Raw genomic sequence first — 24194 nt, forward strand, 5'->3', positions numbered from 1 at the left:
TCCCTAACCACACTTCTGTGTGAAGGGCATTATTATTATTGTTGTTTGACAGATGAGGAAGCTTAACCTTGAAGAGGAAAGTAAGAGGACACAGGTGGCAAGTGGTAGGGCTGTACATCAAACCTAACTTGTCAGATTCCAATCCTTATTATCCCACTTCTCCTGGGAATATGTGAGTTTCTCAAGGGTCTGGGTTCTATATTCCCAGCCCTGGCAAATAACCTGACACATAGTAAGAAAAAAATAAGTAACTTTCAGTGGACAAATAAATGATGACAGAAGACTCTTTCACATAAATGTCTTAAGTTCAGCTGAAGTAAATGGGGAATAACTGGTTTGGAAAAGCATAGGAAGCATAGCCCATACTCTCTGGATAAGGATCAGGAATAACATGTATGAGTTCCCTGCCCAGATCCTCTACCTAGCAGCTTTCTGAAATTGACAAAATTACTTGATTTCTCCTTGCCTCGGATTTCTTATTGCTGTCATGGTTACTTTGGACATTAATTGAGGTATTCCAGGTGACATATTTAGCAGAACACCAGACACACACTCAGTACCAAATAAATTGTGGCTGTGGCTACTTGTATTAGGTTGTAGTTTCCGAAAGAGAGACATGAAATAAGAGGAACAGCACATGAGGTGACTTTGAGAGGGAATCTGTCAGAGCACAATTAAACATGACAACTTGTCCAAGGTGTTCAGAACATCTCCAGTGGAAAGCAGGACGTTTTGAAAACCCATTTCCAAGTAATCTGACATGCTGTACTCATTAAATATCTCTTGAATCTAACAATCCATTCAAGATGATAATGTGAACAATTCACAGATAGCTACATATGTGATCAAGATTACATATTTACTCCCATCTTAAGGACCAACATACATTTCTAACTTCATTTTCCCACCAATGAGGTGTCTCTTTTCTCTTTGTGTTTAAGGTCCAGCTGGTTTTGGTTTTCAAATTCCTCCTTAACCACTATTTTGATGTTCTCTTTGGCTACCTGGCTAGTTCTAGATTCTGGGCTTTTTAAAATCCTAAAATTAGCCCTTCTTGGCAGCACCTCTGCCAGATTTTTCTTATGATACACAGAGATGTAATATGTTGACAAACTAAAGGAAGAGCTGGTATTCCAATCTAGATCTGATTTATCATTCTATAGAAATGAAGTATTTATCAGGCATTGTCCCAAGCTCTCTCTATATATAATCATGAACAAAACCAAAATGGTCCTTAAATTCCTCAAGCTTAGTATCCAATGATAGAGACAGACACCAAACACCAAGTAAATCCATTACTGCAAATTTTGCTAAATGTCATGAAGACTTCAAAACTTTCTGATATAAACACCGACTCAACTTGGACAAAGACATTTCCACAGCAAGAGAATCAACGTATTAAAAGGCTAACAACTGAAATAGCTGTTTCTTATTCATAGGGAACTTTTACAGGCAACCTCTACACTAGAGCCTAATATACATGTAACTGAGTTGAGAATGATTTCTCTGATTAGATTATTTCTTCTCTTTTAGTTTTTGTCTTAAGCACACATGGGTATGTCTAGTACAAATATAATTTGTAAATGACTGGATCAAGAGGAAAACACTTTTAGTCTCCCAATTCAGATGCATCATTTTACAATACTTGGGAGTGTCAAAAACTCTAGTAAAGGACATTATGAGAAAAATTGTAGTAGCACTACACCACAACCATAGCTGACTTAGATCTTTTACCATGGACTAGCTCTACGGATCCTGTCTACCAGAGTAAATACCTGACATCAGGTGATGTGAATACCTGACATCAGGTGATGTGTGAATACCTGACATCAGGTAATATGTAAATACCTGACATCAGGTAATATGTAAATACCTGACATCAGGTGACATGAACTCTGATAACTGTTTCTGGATTTCATTCTACAGGATTATAAATGACTTACATAAAGTGGCTGTTGTAAAATCTGTACTCTCCTTCTTGGAAAGTAAACAGACCGGTAGTGTGAACCTCCATGTCCTAAGCATGGGATAGCATAGCTAAAATAGCCTACATATTTTCCGGCCCATAAAAATAGTGTTATCCACTGCAACTCTTGATAAAAGCTCTCTACTTGCTATGAAAGACAGATTTATTTATCCATTCATTCATATTTTTAATAATTAGAATGTATTCTTTTATTTTTGTCCTATAAAGGTTTAATATAATCTTTCTAGGTAGGCTACATTCTGGACTTGTGTCAATATCAAATTTGTTTTAGACAAGAGGCATCCTTAAAGGCAAAAAATAGTAAGAGATAAGGCCAGTGGAACAAAATACTAAAAATTGGCAACTCTAGGTAAAGCGTATGCAAATATTCAATGTATTATTCATTCAAGTTATGTGTTGTTTCCAATTTCTCAAAATAAAAAGTTGGTGGAAAAAAAAGTTGTCCTATTGAACCTCACCATGAACAACACACATAGTGAAGTTCATGAAATAAAGTTTCACAATTAAAGTTTTGAGAAAGATAATGTATCTCTGAAACATAAGTAGTGATGATCTCATCCAGCAGTTAGAAATGTAAACTTACGAAGTGATTAATAATGCTGGTAAGAATACATTATCAGCATTCACATGCATTCATCGATTGTCCCTGGGGAAGCCACAGGCTGTGAAAAGGCCTAATCCAGGCTCTGCAGATTCTTGGGAATATGGCATACTTGTGTGCAGGAGCCTTTGTTCTGCTTGCAGTGGAATAAAGTGAAAGACTTTCAGCATAGGGTCCAAGAAGCAGACTGACAAAGCAAACTCTACAGTGAGCCTGAAAGCAGCCATAGTAAGAATTCTCCCCAGCATTGAAGCCATATTAAGGCGTCTGTCATCTTCGAATGCTCCACAGTGGATTGACTCCTTCACCAATGCCTCCTTTTCTTTTTCTACCATTAGCTATACCACACATTTGTCACTAACAATTCATTAATTCATACATTCAACCAATGAATATTCATTCGACTTTTTCTATATTCAACTTTTTGTTGCATATAAGGAACCAAGGAGGCCTTGCTTACTAAGGTGGGTAAGACACAGCCATTGCTCTCTGGTACTGGGACAGCCCTAAACAAGGAGAGCAGAGATTCCCAGCCCTGCCTGACTGCACATGAAAACCAACTAGGAATCTTTATAAAAATGTGGATGCTCAGGATCCTACTGCTACAAACTGATTTAGTAGGTCTAGGGTAGGATAATTCTTTTTTTTGTTGTTGTTGTTGTTTGAGATGGAGTATCACTCTGGTTGCCCAGGCTGGAGTGCAGTGGTGTGATCTTGGCTCATTGCAACCACCGCCTCCCAGGTTCAAGCAATACTCTGCCTCAGCCTCCAGAGTAGCTGAGATTACAGGCACCTGCCAGCACACCCAGCTAATTTTTGTATTTTTGGTAGAGACAAGTTTTCACCATATTGGTCAGGCTGGTCTTGAACTCCTGACCTTGTGATCCACCCACCTTAGCCTCCCAAAGTGCTGAGATTACAGGCATGAGCCGCTGTGTCCAGCCATTCTGTATACTTCTAAAAGCTTCTTTGGTAAATTTAGTGAGTGGCTGGTGATAAGATACAGTGAGGCCGGGCACAGTGGCTCATACTTGTAATCCTAGCACTTTGGGAGGCTGAAGCGGGCCAATCACCTGAGGTCAGGAGTTTGAGACACGCCTGGTCAACATGGTAAAACTCCATCTCTACTAGAAATAAAAAAAAAAAAAAAAATAGCCGGGTATGGTGGTGGGCACCTGTAATCCCAATTACTTGAGATGCTGAGGTTGGAGAATTGCTTGAACCAGGAAGGTGGAGGTTGCAGTGAGCCAAGATCACCACCCCTGCAATCCAGGCTGGGTGACAGAGCCAGACTCTGTCTTGAGAAAAAAAAAAAAAGATACGCTAAGATAGGTATAAGCAGATTCACAACTCAGGTCCTTTATTGGCACAAAGACTACTGGAGTATAATGACACACTAAATCACTCGAACGACAGGACTTAGAATCAAACTCTTTAGAGATAAATATGATGTTAGAAGTTATATATCTAGTTCCCTACCAAAATCTTCCCACCCACCCCAACACACACTCACAGCTCACAATGAGTCCTAGACTTCCCAGCATGCCAAACAAACTAGATAGGAGTCTATGGCTTCCGGTTGCCCAGGCTCCCAGATTTTGCAGGAGTCTCACATTTAACCATATCCAAAAACAGAAGTCCTATCTCCTCCCAACAAACCTAATTCTCCCTTAGTCTTCCCTAATTTAGAAAAAAAAAAATCTGCTTCTACACAGTTCTGTCAGCCAAACATACCTAGAAATCTAAGTCTTATTACTTCTTTCTCCAAGATGCATCTCCAGTCCATCCATTTCTCTCCACTGCCACTGCAATCATTGTCTCTCAGCTGGTCTTGTGCAAATAGCCTACTGTCTAATCTTACCTCCTTGCCCTCTAATTCATTCTCTATGCAGATGCTATATTTTTAAAATGTAAATGAGGACATGTCACTCTTTTACTTAAAATTCCTCCAAATATGTCTCATCACACATTGAATAGAAGCCAAATTCCTAATGTAAACTACACGATATTTTGTAATCTATCTCCTGTCTGTCTCAACTCTCCTATCCAATTAATACTTTCTAATCACACCGAACTATTTTTCAGTTCCTCAAATCAGAAAGTGATTTCCTATTAATACATACTGTTTCTACTGGAACAGCTTCCTGGAAACACTCTTCTCCAATTTTACCTGACCTTCTTTTCCTTTGAGGTACCATTTTAAAATATCCTTTCTTCCATGAAGACTTCCCTTATCCCAGATTTAAAGAGGGGCTTCCCCGATACTCTTCCTTGTGAAGCCCATTGGTTATGGGCTGAATTGTGTTTCTGCCAAAATTCATATGTTGAAGTCCTAACATCCAGTGCCTCCAAAAGTCACCTGGTTTGGAAATAGGACCTTTGCCAAGATGATCAAAAAATGACATCTGATTTTAAACTTCTAGCTTCTACAACTGTGAGACAATAAATTTCTCTTGTTTTAAGCCACCTAGTTTGTAGTACTTTGTTATGTCAGCCTTAGCAAACCAGTATGTCATTCTTTTATGTCATATTAGTTACAGCTTATGTTACATTTGTGTTTACTTATCTGTTTGTCTCCTTTACTAGATGATAATTTTCAGAATGGCAGAAACTGCAGCTGCTTTTAGTAATTTATATAAAATTATCCTCCAATATTATATTATGCTAGCCCAAGGAAGGCCAAGGGCTCACTAAGAACAGAAAGGAATTCTGGTATTAAAAGCAAATGTTGGCTAGTCTAGAACAGGCGTAGAAAATTATAGTCCCCAGGCTGAATTTGGCCCACCTCCTGTTTTCTTAATACTTGTAAGCTAAGAAGGGTTTTCACATTTTTAAATGGTTGAACAAAATAAAAATAAAATATTTCATGACATGTTAACATGAAATTCAAATTCACAATTAAATTTTTACTAGAACACAGCTACACTCATTTACATATCTAGAGCTGCATTCATGCTACAAAGAAGAGTCAAGTAGTAGTCACACAGATCACACCGTCTACAAAGCCTAAAATATTTACTATCTGGCCACTTAGAGAAAAAGGAGTTTGCTGAGCTCTGTGAACTGCCCTGGGATTCACAAGTCCTGGGTGATATAATGTTGCAGGTGCACGTTTATGCGTATTGAGCTTTCTAGAGCACCATCATAATATAAACTAGCCAGCACATTCGCCTTTCCTATACCAAGAATTCCACAACAGACTACTGACCAGTTCTTCTGAGCAAAATACAGTTCTGGTTTTATTATTAAGATTGATGAACAAATAGAATTTAATGATTTACTGATTAAAATTTTTCAACTTCCATGAAACTTTGCTAGAATGCATGTATTCTGATAAATCTGGGAGCCTATGAATATAAATAGAATAGGTGACAATGATTATTACAGATACTTAGCCAAATCTGTCTATCTTAAATCAACAGTATACTATCCATAAGCCAATCACAGGTACAAATCTAGTTAGTATTGAAAGATTTAGATAAGAACAAAGGATAGGAATAGGTCTCATGCTGGTATTTGCACAAAAAGCATCATTTACCTTTGGCGGAGGAACAAACTGAACACATTCCAACCATGTAGTTATAAAGTACTGTCCACATACTGCACATGTTTTTCTCTGAGAGATTATTCTTCTGATTTCTGGGTACCATTCCATGGCATCCATTAGGAAAGGGTTATTTTCTGCTGGATGATTAATTACAAATCTTGATGTTATTTCCTAAATTGAAAAAAAAAAAGGAATATAATCCCTCAGATCATTTTCAAAACTATTTTAGATCACATTTATTTCCATTTCACTAGATAAAATGTTTGGCTTATTATCTAGATTCTGTTAAATTAAGATTCTGCAGTACATTTAATGAATTGTGTTGTAAATGACTGGCATTTCAAATAAGTTTGGTTTTCATCAATATAAAAACAGTAAGTTTCTTACATTGTCGTAATTCTATATCTCTAACATATAGGAATCCATGTCATAATACATTTGCATTACACATTTTATAAAGTTAGATTTAGTTTAGGTTTAAAGCTGGTACCTCTCATTACAATAAGCAAAGACTGTGCAAACATTCAGACTGGACTCAAAAATGAATTTTGTCATACTCACTAAAATCTAAGTCCTCACTACTTAAACTGTGGTTCACAGACTGCATCACATGGGAGCTTCTTAGATATGCAGAATGTCAGACACACTCCAGAACCACTGAATTAAAATCTGCAATTTAACAAGGTCCTTGGGTAATCTATATGCATACTGAAATTTGAGAAGCACTGGTCTAAATTCCTTGCTGCATTGAGGACCTGAATAGTGTCATCTTGAAAAAAAAGCAATGATTTCTATGAACCAAATCTCTGAATTTAATCTTTGTTAAACCTATCTACCTAGATATGTTCAGAAAATTGACCTGCAATAATAATAGTAAAATACTAAATAATAAAAGGAGGTAGTGAGGAAACGGAAGCTGCCTCTCACTAGCGCTATCATAATCTTAATAAAATCATATTACATAATACGTAAAATTAAATCTTCACTGACCAAGCAAGGAAAATAAATAAACCTTTGCCTGAATCCATTAATGTTCTCCATTGTTTGTGTCAGTAGCATGGAAGTCCTGTATAAATGTTACACAAACACTGCTTGAAATTTTAATAGTGTTTGGGGATAATTTATTTGGTACATTTTTTTCCTGACCAAAGTGAAAAATTTCCCTGCAGTATTAAAACAGTCCACATAAAACTCCGACAGGAATTTTTGAAAATACATATATACACACATAATCTTTCACTCATTCACCCCAATTAAAACCTTTAAAAACTTTTTAAAAAAAACAGCAATATCTTATAAATTGTTGTGCCCCTGTTTCCTATTACTCTATCCCTCCCAATTAACAAGCACCCAAGAAAGCTGCTATTAAACAATAAACAGCCCTGAGCATGGATTTCTTTTATGTCTGATCCTTCAACAGCACAACCTCCTATCCACTTAAGCTCATTCTCCTGGACAGTTGCATGACTGAGGTCATGCTTTCACACTCATACTACCAGGACGCCTAAATCAGATGTTTATTATCACCCTTTCTCCAACTACTTAAGAAGAGCGTAGCTTGTGATTCTTAAAGAAATATTGATTTAATAAGTAGGCTTTTAGCTACATGAATTCAATGGCCAAGTCTTATTATAAAGCTGTGGAAAACTCATGGATAAGGATTACTACCCAAAATAGCAGATGATAGAAGCACTTTTTGAAATACAAGGGACCTAAAAATAGGTCACACAGATCACTTTTTCCATTTATGATTTCTGGACCCAAACATGTTTGTTGCACTCAGTATATTTGACAGCTCTTACATCACCCATTATTTATATTTTTCTCCTACTTGTTGCCAGTGTGTTACTTTGGAAGGATAACATACGCCATTAAAATATAAAGTTATTACTTGGAAATGTGAGTATACATAAAATACTATTGGCATGATCAACAGTATCCTTTAGGAGACCTCTTAGAGATGCATTCAATGCAATTTTTGAGAATATACCAGTGTTATTTAAAAGTCAAGAAATCTTTTATAGACCAAAATGGTCTATAAAAATATTTCAAAATATTCAAATTGCTTCTCTTAGCTTATATGCTATTTTCTTAGAATATTTATAAGTTAACCATATTATAATTAATCACAAATTGAAATTAATTTTATATATATCCGATTTTTCCTTACATACAATTTTTGAGTTATTAAATTGTACACATAAAAATTGTATAATATTAAAAATATAAAATACAAAAACAAATATGAATCCTTAGGAGTGATACATTTTGGAACTATTGTATAATAGGTGTTATTATGTATACAATAGGCACTAAAAAATTGCATTAACAGCAAAAATTCAAAGGCAGAGACAAATATATACATAAGCGTAAATTCTGGCTCTATGACTTATTTGCTGTGTGATCATATTTGGGTGAATCCTTAGCTTCCCTTATCTTGAATACCTCATCTGTAAAATAGAGATTTTTCCAATACTATCACAAAGAGTTTGGAGAATTAAATTATATAACAATGGTAAACCATTTAGCCTGGCATCTACTAATGTAGTATATTCTGGCTAATATTTCACTATAATATAGTTATTAGCATTAAATTTTACTTCATAAATCTGAGATGAGGTAACGTTTTAAAAATCATTACCAAGGCATAACTCATATCATAGTTACTAGAATTCTTTGACATAGCAAGTAACTTAATCAGCAACATTGACTAAATGCCCAGTATAAATAACTCTTACTTTAAATACAAATCAAGTTAAGGCACTTTTCAGAAAAAATTCTAAGAAATACTCTTAAAACTACCCAAATCATTTACATATTACAGGTAAAAATAGCTACTTCCACTAAATATATTGTAAAAATTAACTTTTGTGCACCTGGACCCTACAGTTTTGAAAATCAGAACAATTTCTCTCTCATTAACAGTCACAGGGCAAGGTTCTCACCCTTGAAGGCTCTCTGTAAGACAGCTATCAGATTGGATTAACTGCTCATCCAGCCTCCTCCACAAACCAGAATCTCCTCCTGTCTCCATTTCCCTCAGCTCCCTACATCCCCTTTCTGAACCAATATTGCAGCCAGGAGTCTGGAACCCAACTGCTTAAGATAGCATCACTGTCCCAACACTTGGTAGCTCTGTGACCTCAAATAAGTTATTTGACCTCTCTGGGTCTCCATTTCTTTATCTATTAAAAGTGGCCAAAAATGATACCTATCTTTATAGGGTTAGGAGAGGACTAAATTAGTTTATTCCTGTTAAGTGCTTAGAATAGTACCTTGTCCATCATAAGCATAAAATAAGTGCTAGCAACTACTATTATACTGAAATAGTTGATGAAAGGTGAAAAAATAAGTCGTATACAAATTAAATACGACAGTTATTCAAATTATTTACAATTAAATTTCAAATGAGATGTTTTTCTGTTACAGAAGAGTAGGAAATAATGATGTTTGTGAAAATATTCTGTGAAAGAAAATTTGAAAAAAAAATTAAACTTTAATTTTTAAATTAAAAATTTAAAGATGTCAGTTCTTTGGCCGAGAAGTTTCATTTTTAGGGATAATATGCACAAGTGTTAGAAATTTACTATGAGAATGGTCACTGTCACTTTGCTTTTTGTTGTTCTTGCTTTTCAATTTTGGCGGTTTTTTTGAGACAGATTCTTGCTCTGTCACCCAGGCTGGAGTGCAGTAGCATGATCCCAAGCCATTGCAGACTCAACCTACTGGGCTCAAGGGATCCTCTTACCTCAGTCTCCTGAGTAGCTGAGCCTGGCTAAGGATTTTAAATTTTGTAGTGATGGGGTCTCACTCTGTTGGCCAGGTAAGTCTCAGGCTCCTGGGCTCAAGCAATTCTCCTGCTATAACATCCCAAAGTGCTGGGGTTTCAGGCTGTGCCCAGCCTTGTATCTTTGTTTATAAAGGCTAAAAGGCCAGGAAACTATTAATAATTTAAACATCCAACAGTGGGGAAGCAGTTAAAAATATCATGATATCATCATATACAGAATACCACGTATTCATCAAAAAAGATGTCACGGCCTGGTTTTGTTTTGTTTGTTTTGTTTTATTGATTGGAAAGCTATTCACAATAAGTGAGAACAAGTCTATATAGTATATAGAGTTTGAACTCATCTTCAATTACAAAAATATTGTGAATGCATAAAGAAAAATCTAAAAGAATAAATGACAGAGAGATAAGTATTAATTAGATATCTTAGTATTTTTATTAATTCTATTGGCTTTCCCCCCTAATTTCTCTAAAGGAGAAATTAGGTATTATATTACTTTTGTAGTAGGAAACTTTTTTAAAGTTTTTAAAACTTTTTAAAAGTCAGTATAAAGAAATTTTTATTTTCTTCATTGCTTATCTGTATTTTCTAGTTTTCTATAATTAAACAGGTAACTCATACAATAATTTAATTTAAAAAAAAAAAAAAGTAAGCCACTGGACAAGACTGATAGTTGAATTCCATACAAATCCCAAAAGTCTTATGACAACCCTGCACATTAGCTACAGACCCAAATAGACCTTGGAAATCTAAATTCATGATGGAGAATCATAGTCAAATGTGGGAGGATCTGCCATCTCTGACTTGTCTATTACCAAAGAATCCTCTAATATGCTTTCCTCTTCCTTCTTTTAATACCATTAACTTGTTTTGCGGACGTGAACATCGTTTCTGGATCATATTCATTCATCCACTAGGGATAGAGACAAGTAAAAAGGGAGTAGAGGATTACATTGGATTCTATAAACAAGTCAAAAAGATTATGTACAGGATCCACATTGCCAGTGGAGTTGGGTTACATTATTTGCTGGCTTGGCAAGATAGCATAAGAAGAAATACCTAATGTAGATGACGGTAGGATGAATACAGCAAACCACCATGGCACATGTATACCTACATAACAAACCTGCACGTTCTGCACATGTACCCCAGAACTTAAAATATAATAAAAAATGTGAACTCAAGTAGAATTATTTGCCAATATTATGAACATATGGCTCATTTTTAACTAATAAATATTTCTACAGATATGAGACTAATGAAGCAAAAAAAAAGAAAGAAACTCTTTAAAACTTAAATTTCGGCTTTAGTTTAAATACTTAAGTGAATGAGGTAAGCCTTCACCTGTAGACTCCAGACATTCTCCTGTTGTTTAGCAATCTCTGGCCACTGCAGGAACAGTGGGTTTCCCTCACAGTAGAATTCCCTCAGCTTCAGATCCTGAAACTTTTCAAACAAAATAAAATCCTTATTGCATAACAAAATAATGAAACTCACCTCTGAAGCTACATCTTTAATAAAATTAAATGGAAATTACTTTATTTAGGACTTAAAATCCACAGTCAATAATAGTGTGGATTTAAGTCCTAAATAACGTAACTTAGGGGCACACTGGGGCATACTCGACTTACCAGAAACATAAGAATTTTAAAGCTGGCCTGCATGACCACAGCCTTAGAGGCCACTGGTCACATCCCCATCCTAAACAACTCAGAAAACTTGTTCAGAGTTATAGAACTGGTTAGTAACATAATAGGAATTAATAAATTGAGTGCTATATTTGTTAGAGAACAAAGCATAATGAAAAATAACATCCTAACATACACCAACCTCTAGATCTCAAAGACTGTCTTATGATCCATTTATGTTTCATGAGGAAAGTAAAAGAAATATAAGAACATCAAAATGTTAGCATTATAACCTATTAGAGACAATGAAAATACTACTAAAAATCCAAAAATTAGCCAGGCGTGGTGGTGCATGACCATTATGTCAGCTACTCAGGATGCTGAGGCAGAAGAATCACTTGAACCCAGAGGCAGAGACTGTAGTAAGCGGAGATCATGCCACTGCACTCCAGCCTGGGCAACAGAGTGAGGCTCTATCTCAAAAAAAAAAAAAAAAAATACACACACACACACACACACACAGATCACAAGGATGTTTAAACTTCTACGGAGAAAATCTAAATCCAGTTGGACTCTACAACTTCAGTAGAAAAAGAAGACATTAAGAAGAGAATAAGAAAAAAGAATAAAACATTATTAATATTTGCCTTGCCTCCCAAAAACCTATGTAGCTTTCACAGTTAACTTAATTTAGGGAGTTATCTATCTGAGCCTAAGTTTCAGCTGTAAAATGGACACATATGTCCTATCTTAAGTAGTAGGCTGGTAGACCAGGTCCCTGAAATGAAAATTTGCAGTTAATGTTGACCCCACAGTGTAAATACTCCTGCTACGGCTGATTCAAGTCACCGAACAGAGTTTGTGAAGAGATGTGTAAAATTAGCTCTTATTTGCTTGCCCTGCCCACTTTTTCATTTTTCTCATCACTCGCTTCAAAATCTCTCATCATGTCCTGTCAAGTCTACCTTCTTAAAACTTTTGGGACCCTCTCTTTCCACCCTCCATCCCATCCACCTCCTCACCACCCCAACACAATCTCCTACTCCTGGCCCCACCCACAACCCACCCCGCCTTCACTGGAATAAGGCCTTTGCTTATGTGAGTTATTGCAATGGTACTTGACTTAGTCTCAGCGCAAAGTTTTTGCTGAAGAAATGGTTTTCTGAAAGGAAAATCTGGTCATATAACAACCTTGCTTAAAACTTTTCAAGGCATAATCTGCACATGTGCCCCAGAACTTAAAACAAATAAGCAAACAAAAAAACTTTTCAATGCTCTCTTTTGTTCATAGGATAAATTCAAAGCCCCTCATATGTCACTCTTGGCTCTCCTTGGCTGACGCTCCAACCATATATCCTAGTAAGCCCCATCTTTACCCTTTTAGCTTTCAGAGGTACTTAGGATCTCATGACATGCTTGTGTCTTATCTCACCCTTATGACTCATGCCATACCCTTTTAACTCATGCTACATCTGGATCATCTCTTCAAAACTAAAATGTCACCCTTCTAAGCTTCCCCAGCCTCTATCAAATGTTTCCTTATCTCTTCATGGGCCCTGGTATATAAATTAATTATATTACCTATAAATACTCTGAGACAATCATGGTTGAAAAGTCTATCTTCAGCTATTAGGCTTTGGTCTCTGACTTAAGTCACTAATTTTAGCAAGCTTAAATTTCAATGCCTAGTACACAGCTGATGTTCAATAAATAATTTATGAATAAACAAATATCTTCTCAGAAAACCCAGACACATTCGGTTCTCCCTGCACACTCAAGATTTGCAATGGCCTTCTTCTCCATATTTGATAAATTGTTATAATTGTTCACACAAAGCCCCAGGCCTCAGAAAGAATATACAAATTTAGCAAGTCCTGTTGCTTCAGACTAGACTAAAGCAGTCTGAAGGAATGAGGAAAAACAGAAGGAGGCTAGTTTAGCAGGGGCATTTATAAAGTAAACTAGGGGTGAGGGAGGAAGCTGAGATTTCACATGGATTCAAAAATAGAACAATAAGTAGAGTATGACAAATTACTGTACATTCTTGAAGGAACTCTGAGCATCTCAAAACTCAGAGGGTTACTCTTTAGTGAGAACTGGGATCTCTAAATAGGATTAAGGTCATGTTTTGAGGAGCAGGAATAAGGAGCTGAGGCATCCAAAAATTAGATTTAATTAATAACTCTAAAAAAAGATATGAGTACTATTTATGACCAATGGGAAATTCAAGAAACTGTATAATAAACTTGATATCTAATCAGAATTGTAGAGCAATTAGGCTGATAATATCATTTAAGTATAAGAAAGCCAAAAAATCCGTACTGGGAATCCCTCTCTCACACACTCTGCATGAAGAGGAAGGAAAATAGTCAGAAAATGACATAGAGTCATAATCCTTCAGTATCTGCTGAATATTTGTCCCAAGAAAAGATCCTTAGAGGGAGTTGATGAGAGGGTCTAAGAGCCAACCCTGGGGGGAGTAGATAACTAAACTCCCAGGCTGTAAACACACACATACACACACACACACACACACACACACACACAGAGAGAGAGAGAGAGAGAGAGAGAGAGAGAGACCTTCCTCATTCTAGTTAAGGAGAAGAAGTTGAAGGCCCCCCAAACCCAGGCGCAGGCCCTTCCGTGCCTTTTGTACACTGGGCCTTAAAGCTGAAGGGAGAGCAAAAGGAGAGTCCTCTTCAGGCTTTTCCATTTAAACATCAGCACAGAAATAACTGATCTGGGAGGCCTTATTTGTGTCACCACACAGTCCCCACCCCATGCCTGTTTTAGGGTCCTCTCTTCTTCCTTTGAACTACCTGAGAGCCAGTAGCCCGAAGTGGTCTCTCTGCCTCCATTCTGCCTGGGTGTGCCAACCCTAACCATGCAATTGCTTTACAGAGTAAATCACAACTCTTTACTCCCCCGCTCACAACCACTCAGTGGTTTCCCATCTCACTCAAAATGAAATGCACACTCCTACCCTGGCTTACAGGACTGGTTATGATTTGGATTCTGTACTATCTCTTTGGTCTCATCTCCTAGCACTTATTCTCTCACTCTTTCTCCATCTCTCTCTCTCCACTCTGGTAACACTGGCCTTCTTCCCAAGCATTCTCCACCTTGGGGCCTTTGCATTTCCCTCTTCTAGAAACAATTTGGTCTCAGTTTTGCCATATCATCAAACATCACAACAACATGGAATAAGATCTTTAGTGGTTTCAGAGAGGAAGTGCTTATGACCCAAAGATTCAATAACCAGAAAGTTTTCTTTGTTGTTCCAAAGCAACATAAAAACCTTCTCCTATGTTCGTGAGATATGCAACTTAACCAAAGAAAATTACTCATGGCACAGCAGCTGAAAGAGAGTAAGAAAGAAACAAGCATTTGAAGGATACATTCTTTTAGCCTGTCAAAACACTAAGAATAAAAATTAGAACACCCACTTCTCCCATGCAAACAAGATTAGGACAATCTAGAAACAAATTGGCAATGCCATTTGAAAGGCTGAAAGTTATTCTTACTCCTTGACTAATTCTTATAGGAATTTCTCCAAAAAAAAGTATTTAAAACAAAGACAAATATTTATGCATAAAAGGTATTTCTCAGAATTATTTAAATTTTGGGGGGATGGGCGGGTGGGATCTTACTCTGTCATTCAGGCTGGAGTGCAATGACACAATCTCAGCTCACTGCAGCCTCCACCTCCTGGGCTCAAGCTATCCTCCCACCTCAGCCTCCCAAGTAGTTGGAACTACAGGCACATGCCACCACGCCCAGCTAATTTTTTGTATTTTTGGTAGAGACAGGGTTTCACCATGTGGCCCAGACTGGTCTCGAACTCCTGAGCTCAAGTGATTCACCCAATTTGGCCTCCCAAAGTGATGAGGTTATAGGTGTGAACCACTGTGCCAAGCCTAAATTTAAAAAAAAAAAAACCCTTTTCTATATTAAAAAAAAAAAATGCATGGTAAATTATGTTATCATATGCCTGAATCCTCTGACACTCAACCTTTCCATTTCATATATATTACAAAACCTTTTGGGTCATTCTTCCCACTAGGTTTCCTTGCCTCTGTGGTGCTGTTTGCAGAGTCACACCTCAGGGCAGACAAGAATCACCATAAATTCATCAGCAGCAGCTTCAAGTATGCCCTCAGTGGTTGCCAACAATTCCAATCTAGTTAACAGGCTCTCCTAACTAAATTTTCCTTGCTAGCTCATAATTCTTTGCCCAGTCATGAAATAGTGCTCCCCAGAGCCCACTACATTCTCTTTTCACTTTTATCTTCTTTTCTCTGGTCAATTTTAGCCATATTCATGAAATTGATTAAATCTCCATGGCAAAGACTCTGGTTCCACACTCAATAAGCAACTACATACTCAAAATCTTCACATGTCAAACTCACGCACTGTGTCCAATACTGAACTCATGATCTGCCTTCCTAAAATTTGGTCTTCTTCTAGTATTGTCTATCTCAGCCCATAGAAAACATACTGACTCCATCACCATTTTCAAATTTAACTGTTAAATATCTCTTAAATCTGTTCATGTCTTTCCACTCTTCCTGCACTGGCTTAGACCAGGTTATCTTCATTTCTTATTTGACTTCACCAAAAGTCTACCAGAAATCCACCCCACATTCCCTCTGGCCTCCCACCAGTATGTCTGCCATTCTTCAGATGAAAAGATCTTTTCAAAACAAATCTGATTATGTCACCATCTACATAAAACTCTTTGAGATTTCCATGGTCCTTATAGTTCAAAATCCTTAGCATGCCCTACATTCCTTGGCCACAGCCTGCTCCCACACAATCTTTGGGCCACAGTCACACTGAATTTCTTCCAGTTTTCTGAACATTTATGTTCCCTACCACTGCAGGGCCTTTCCACATGCTATTCCCTCTGTCTGGAATGTGTCTTTCCCCTTTACCTAACTGATTGTTGTTCATTCTTCAGCTCTCAAATTTTGTCACCTCCTCCAGGAAGCCTCCCCAGCTTACTTGTTTAGTCGGACTCCTGCTATCTCTCATGGATCTATGTTCCTTTCTTTTAGTGTGCTGATTTCAGTTTGTAATTATACATTTATAATGTTAATCATTTGGAAATAATTGTTTCTCTACACACTACAGCTCAAAAAAGAGCAGACCCTGTATGGTTCCCTTATCATTCTATCTCCAGTTCCTAATGCAAAGCTTAACATAAAACGCAAAATGTATAGATACAGAAAGATGGACATGGGAGTCAAATTGCCTTGTTTGAATTTCAGCTCCATACTTACTAGCTGAGAGAACTTGAGCCACATTACGGGGTCTCTTTAAGTAAAATGGGAATAGTAATTATAGGTTCCTCATAATGGTTAATATGATTATTAAATGATATAATCCAAGTACTTAGAACATTCCTATGATAGAGTAAATAATTAATATTAGCTCTTATTATCACAGTAGGTAGTCCACAGTTTCAACCATTAATAATTTAAACATGTGTCATTTATTTTCTATTTTTTATTATAATGTTTTAGTAAATATTAGGATTAAATATCCTGTGACCCATAAAATATATTCAAAATTTAAAAGGTAATAAATTTAATGATGTTTACAAGAGATTTTTAAAGACAAAATTGTCTCGATATTATATTGAGTAAAGTAAGCAGTATGTAAAACTGTTTTTAAAAAATATCTTTTAAATCATAAATATTAAAACAAAGCATAGAAATGTGCTAAAATATTAACAGTTGTCAATGGGTTGTATAGTTGTAATTTATTTTTTATGCACTTTTATATTTTCCTAAATTTTCTAATCCAGAAAATTATTTGTGTAACCAAAAGAAATACTAGAAAACCCTTTCTTCATTTAAGCGTTAGGAAATAGACCAAAAATGGGGCTCATAATGTACAGAAAAATGTGTCTGTCGATATCAAAGCTGGTAGTCTTTTATTTTTTCATCTTTTGTGTTACAGGTGATCATCATTCTTCCTGCTTAGGTAAGTTAATGCTTAAGATTAACACAAAAATCTCCATTTTGGGCCTCATCTGACTATCTTTAAAGTCTGTACTCTGCTTTTTAATGATCTAGTTACATTGCCTGAACTTTCCTTATTTTGTACACTCCTTTTTCATAAGGACCATTGCTGACAAGTTAAATCATATGCCTAGTTCCATTCATCAGTTGCTTCTTTCTCCTGCTGATATTTCGAAGGCACTCCTCTTCCTATTACCTCTTTGCATTACCTAAACCCTCTTGTGTCTCTCTTCATACTTCACTAAGTCTTGACAGTTTATTTGTATGAGTTTTATCTCTTTTCCTTCTAAATAACATCCTGGTCATATAAATTGTCTTTATGTAATTGACACATTTTGCGTAGTAGCTTAAAACAGCTTGAGGTACTTTATTTTACACAACTAAAGCAATACATCTGTCTGACTACTTAATCTGCATGTATGTTATATCAGTTCCACATATTGTGTCTCTGATATCCAAATATGCCATAAGATTATAAAATGACCACAATACTTTCTCTCTCCCCACTAAGTAATTAGGAGGGGAATGAGGGAGGATGGAATTTTAATTTTGCCTTGCCTTGATTTCATCACACATTTATATTTCAATTTTCATAGCCTAAATATGTTCATAATTTGCCCAGAAATGACTCTTCAGTTATATAATTATTGTCTCTGATAACCACTTTATTTCTGAATCATTTATACAAAAAAAACCCTTGTAGCAATTCTTATCCTTTTCTTCTCCAGATATTTTCTTTAAAATAACCATAAATTATTCTACTCTTGAATCTTAATTCATTCTTTTCAGCATTGGCGCCAGAATCACAACAGATATGTCTCAAATAGTCATACTCAGATACTATACAATAAAGATTGCAGAAAATGGGCTTATTTGCTTTGTAACTGGGCAACAGCTTTTGAATGATTCCAGAGATTTTTACTAGAGGTATTTTATTTTATTTTCTTCTCCTGCCCTTTCACTGTCTATACAATTATCCTTGTTTCCTCTTATTTTGTTCTTCTTCATTCTTTCCCAACTACCATCTCCCACTGTCATTCTCTTTAGCTCCCTTTTTATTAATACCTAAGACAGCAGAACGTCACATCTCCAGGTTGTGCAGATTCTTTACCCTATGCCAGACCTGCATTCCCTCTAAACCCTGTGAATTCCCCCAGTCCCTCTTTATTTTCCCTGCCTTCATCTTGCTACATATTTTCTGAAGATCTGCCCTCAGCCTACAAAGTTCAAAAAGAGAATAATGATAGAATACATTTGGTGCTGTTAGTGTACTGTGGTAACTTTAAGATATATCCACAAATTACGTTACTGCTCCCTTAAGAGGCAGAGCATGTACTGGACTTAGGGACTTACTTTTAATGAATAGAATAAAGCAGAAGCGATGTGTACAACTTCAGGGATTAGATCATAAAAGGCATTGCAATTCCTGCTTATTCTCTCTTGTTTATGAGTCGCTTACTCTGGGGAAAAGCCATCTGCCATAATGTAAAAATATTCAGGTAGCTCTGTGGAAAAGCCCACATGGTAAGAAACTGGGACTTTCTGCCAAAAACCATGTGAGTAAGCCATCTTGGAAGCAGATCCTCCAGCTCCAGTCAAGCCTTCAGATGACTACAATTCCAGCTGACAACTTGATTACAACTCATGAGAGACCCTGAGCCAGAACCATCCAGTTCAGACACTCTCAGATTCTTAATCCTCAGAGCATGTGTCAAGTAATAATTATCTGATGCTTTAAGCAGCTAAGTTTTGGGGTAATGTGCTACACAGCAACAAGTAACTAATATATAACAGATAGTCTCTATTTTACTAAAGCAAATCAATAAATATATTCATAAATCCCGACACCTACTAAGAATAGGACGCTAGACTAAAAATAATGAAAAGTAGAATGAAGTAGAACATTGGTCCCTGCTTTCAAAAGCTTACCATTCTTTTGGAAACAAACAAAAAAAAAAACCCTAGTTTTAAGCTGTAAGCCTACACATACCACATTGCAGTGTAATATCCCAATGTACAATTCAATGTTATTTTTTACAAGGTATCTCACATTTTCTTTGAGTCTCTTCATTAGAATGATTTCTTATTCTTCTTTATATCTCCAGATATATCATAAGTTTAACACATAAATGTGGTTCAACAAATATTTTTCCATAAATGTTCGATTATCCATAACAAAAAATATTTATCAATGAAAGGTAGTGAATGCCTAGGGTCAAAAGACCAGTGCAGATAATAACGGTATGTTTAAAAAGAATGTTTGCTGTACAAATAGTACAATAAGAAAAAAGAAAGTAGGTAGTAGCTTAAAACATCTTGAGCATTGTGTTTGATATGTTATGGATCTGTGTCTCTGTCCAAATCTCATGTAGAATTGTAATCCCCAATGTTGGAGGTGGGACTTGGTGATAGGTGATTGGATTATGGAGACGTTTCTCATGAATGGTTTAGCACCATCTCCCTTAGTATTGTTCTCATGACATCTGGTTGTTTAAAAGTATGTTGTACCTTCCCTCTTGCTCTTTCTCTCTCTTGCTTCTGCTCCCACCACATGAGACAACCCGCTCCCCCTTTGCCTTCTACCACAATTGAAAGCTTTCTGAGGCCTCCCCAGAAACAGAAGCCACTATGCTTCCTGTACAGCCTGCTGAACTGCAAGTGAATAAAACCTCTTTTCTTTATAAATTACCCAGTTTCAGGTATTTATTTATAGCAATGCAAGAACGGCCTAATACAGTGTTTAAGTGCAATGACTTTGGAGTTAGCTAGACCTGGGTTCCAATCCCAGGTCTCATTTAATCCTCAATGAAGGTATTATTAGCTTCTGTTTACAGATACAGAATATAAGACCTAGGTGAATTACAAGAACTCTACCAACTTTACATGGAGAAAATGCTTCATTTGAATCTTAAAAGTCAAGGAGAAATCACAGAGGAGAAGCAAAAGCATTCAGGGTAGTGTACGCATAGACATCCAGGAATGAAACTACAATGGCCCCCTGCCAATCTTGTCCGAGGGTCACCTCTCAGGTAGTCCTGCTTTCTAGGGGCACCAATTAAGGAAAGATCTGTTGCTAGAAGCCAGTTCCTAAGGTCCCTTCAAATAATGTGAAAGGACTCAGCTGACAAACCTCTCATGTCTTGAATCATGTATACCCTGAAATTTCTGGAATGTTCCTTGAAATGTAAAGACTTAAATCAGAGGATAACATTTTGCAAACATTTTTCAGGGATTTTTGTTATCTTTACCAGGAGTCTATAAAACTTGTGAGCACCAACCTAATGTTGTCTAGTACATGACAAAGGGAAACAAGAAGATGAAAGCCAAATGCTAGTTCCCTGCTTAACAAAATATTTGCCTCAACTTCATATATTAATTGTATTGTCTCAACATTTAGGAACATTTTCTTTTTTGTTGGATTGCCCCTGAAGCTCTTCCATCTATTAGGAAGAAAGTCATCTAAGTTAATTACATAGAATTAAAGATAACTCATAACAAGTTATCAAAGTTGCTGTTTTAGGTGGCCCAGAAAGAAGACGGGCCATATCAATTGTAGCACACAAGTTTTCAGCTGTTGCAAACAGAAATGAAATAGGCCTCCAGGCCTGGACTCTCTCCAACCTATTACTCTATCATCTATCATATATCATCACATTTTATCCATCAGAGAAATCTGATAAACATATAGCACAAGAATTGGAGTTGAAAAGCAGAAAACATTTACTGTTAGAGAATAAAACCTAGGAGGTTTGGAAAGAGACCGAGATGAAAAGAGAAAGAAATACAGGTTTTTAACCCTATAATTCTATTGCTAGAACCTACAGACTTTTGTTTCTCCAGAATAGCTGATACTATTTATTTTCATTTCATGTTTTTCCCTTTCTGATTTTGAAAAGAAAATTCTCTCCATTCCAAATGGATTGGTTATCATTTACTGAGTACCATGTGCAGTAGCATTTCAGCACAGGGCTCATGCATACCTATGCGGGAGCCTAATACTATTGGCATCAAAAGAATCATTTTTGCTTATTATGTTAAAGTGAATGTAACAAAATAAACAACCTTTAAATAATTATGTTGAACCATACTTCTTTTTCAACATATTTCAACATATATCGCTGATTCTTGTGATATTTGATAAAAATAAGGTAAAATAGAATGAACAGTCTATTGAATATTTGCCTGAGATTATATCTAAGAATCAGGTGAGATGAAAAGTACAGAGTACAGTAACTGATTGTCAGATCCTTCCTAGGATACGTTCACAAATAAATTAGCAGAGAACACCAAAATGTCTCTTAAAAATCTGCTAACATTTACCCTTTTTTAGAATTAATACTATTCCTGAATGACTTGATGTTCAAATATTATATATAAATATGTGCACCATAATTTTGAGATGATCCATTCAAAATTACCATCTATGGTTCTAAACTGTACATTCTTTATGTGCTAATCAGTCCTTGACTAAAGGATATTGTAATTATTAATAAAGTAATTCAGATCTGATTCCTCCCCCCAAAAAGACGATGATTACCTATTTTTAATAAAATGGCCAGTTAACTAAATATTAACATACATAAATAAATTAAATAGAACAATATAATAATATTTCAAATATATTTAAACTTATTTACTGTGATGATTAATTTTATGTGTCAACTTCACTGGGCTACGGAGTATCTAGATATTTGGCTCAACATTATCTCTTGGTGGGTCTTGAGGGTGTTTCTAGATGAAATTAGGGAACTGATGAACTGAATGAAGAAGATTGCCCTCCCCAATGTGATTGGCCATTATCCAATCTGCTGAAGGCATGACTAGAACAAAAAGGTGGAGGAAGGGAGAATTCACTCTGTCTGACTGAACTAGAACACCAGTTTCCTTCTGTACTGAGACTGAGGCTTATGCCATCAGCTCTCTTGCTTCTAAAGCGTTCATGATTGAACTGAAAGGATATGGCTGGCTTCCTGGGCCTTCAGCTTGTGAACAGCAGTTAGTGAGGTGAGATTGCTCAACTTCCATAATCATGTAAGCCAATTTATTATAATAAATATGTTGAGAAAGAAAGAGAGATATCCGGAGTTGGTTCTGTTTCTCTGGAAGACCCTAATATGTCTATTTAAAATACATCATAGAGATGGATAGTGCCTGAAACCATGAGCCAAAGAAACTACTAAGAAAAGAGGCAATGGAAATGTGACAGCAATTGCAGATGAAATAGAGGATGCCATGAAATAAATTCAGTAATACAGATTACCTAGAAAATGTTAAGTAATCATATGTGAGAGAAAAGAAAAGATTCAATGAAAGAAATGTTGTTACACTGTACAAGAAGGAAATACAGCAAAATGTGAATAGTGATCATCTCCAGGGAGCATCTAAAGTAGTCCTTTAAAGCATGTCCAATTATATCACTCCTCTGCTCAAAAAATAAATAAATAAATAAACACCAGTGTTGTCACGTCTCATTCAGAACTTAGTCTTTTCCAAGATAGTTAAAAATTATTCCAGAATACCATTCAACATACAATGAGAACACCAAATTTTCCTGCTCCGTTGATGCCCCCCTTTCTAAGTGCGACCACCCACCTAGAGACCCTGTCACCTGCAGATTTTACACCATATAATTCTACTGCTGGAGAACTGAAATAACTGAACAAGAGCTTGACTCCTGAGCCAAAGAAAGCCAACATAGCCTGGCCACAAACTCTGATTCAATCACCTAGCTGTGAAAGGGCTGACCTAATCATATACACTTTGGGAATTCGAACCAAGAAATATGGAAATAATTTGACATTTCGTTCTGGAAGCTGAAATAGAACAGGTATTATGTCAGGGGCCAGAGAGTGCACAGCAGGCTATGTACACGTTGAAGCTATAAAAGGGTAGAAACAAGATATAAGCAAAAGAAGCATTTGGAACATAGATATGTTGCATTTAACAGGTGTGATAACTTAAATTTTTATCCAACTGAGGATTCCTGGCCCTCCATGAACTAAGAATCACATGCTAACTCCAGTACCTCTGAGCTCTGCCCATCCTTACCATATCTCCTGTGTGAGTCCCCATGAGCTTTTCCCTACTCCCTGTGTAACTTTAAATTCCATTTATGTTCTGATCAAAGAACCAAAAGAAAACATGCATAGCAATTTCAACATGTCATAGAATTCTCCCGCTCCACCTTCGGCAGACAGACAAGTCAGTCCAATGTTTCTAAATTCCTCCAAAAAACCTTCATGGGTACTTTTCAGTGAATTCTCCTTTGCAAAATGTCAAATTCTACTTCTCTCTTCTCCCAGTCTAAGACTCCCAATCCTTAGTTATTTAGTCCTTGAAAACCATCTTTTCAGGTTTTAAAAGCCAATTATACAATTAGTACCTCTCCACTGGATAGGAAAGCCTATACCTAGAGATGCTCTTTCAACTATACTTGTAAACCTTGAAGCACTGGTTACAAAGAAAAGCAGGAATGAGCAGTAAACAGACTCTACAAAAGGCACTTTCCTTAGGGAATACTAAAGACATAAAAGTGCCCAACCTCTGCCCTGGGATAGTCTATGATTTAAACTATAGAATTCCATTTTAAAATATATTCGGACCAGGCAACAAGT

At 36.4% G+C, this 24194-nt stretch overlaps 2 protein-coding genes across 5 annotated transcripts in view; both read right to left on the bottom strand.

Moving 5' to 3' along the window:
* The window catches only part of SLC26A7 (solute carrier family 26 member 7), a 193189-nt gene extending 186951 nt beyond the window's left edge, over positions 1 to 6238 (bottom strand). Inside the window, exon 1 of the mRNA XM_032249456.1 lies at positions 6127 to 6238. The gene's annotated coding sequence lies outside the window, so the exon portion shown is untranslated. The remainder of the gene's footprint in view (positions 1 to 6126) is intronic.
* Positions 1 to 24194, bottom strand: part of LRRC69 (leucine rich repeat containing 69) — a 128245-nt gene that overhangs the window by 42212 nt on the left and 61839 nt on the right. For all 4 annotated transcript variants that reach the window (XM_032249470.1, XM_032249461.1, XM_032249488.1 and 1 more), the window contains 2 exons: positions 11271 to 11372; positions 6127 to 6306 (listed from right to left, as the gene is read on the bottom strand). In XM_032249470.1, the coding sequence (XP_032105361.1) occupies positions 6127 to 6306; positions 11271 to 11372 (282 nt within the window). The remainder of the gene's footprint in view (positions 1 to 6126; positions 6307 to 11270; positions 11373 to 24194) is intronic.

This window comes from Sapajus apella, unplaced genomic scaffold (genome assembly GCF_009761245.1).
Source record: "Sapajus apella isolate SASKATOON/1434 unplaced genomic scaffold, GSC_monkey_1.0 scaffold3, whole genome shotgun sequence".
In the NCBI taxonomy this organism is placed as follows: Eukaryota; Metazoa; Chordata; class Mammalia; order Primates; family Cebidae; genus Sapajus; species Sapajus apella.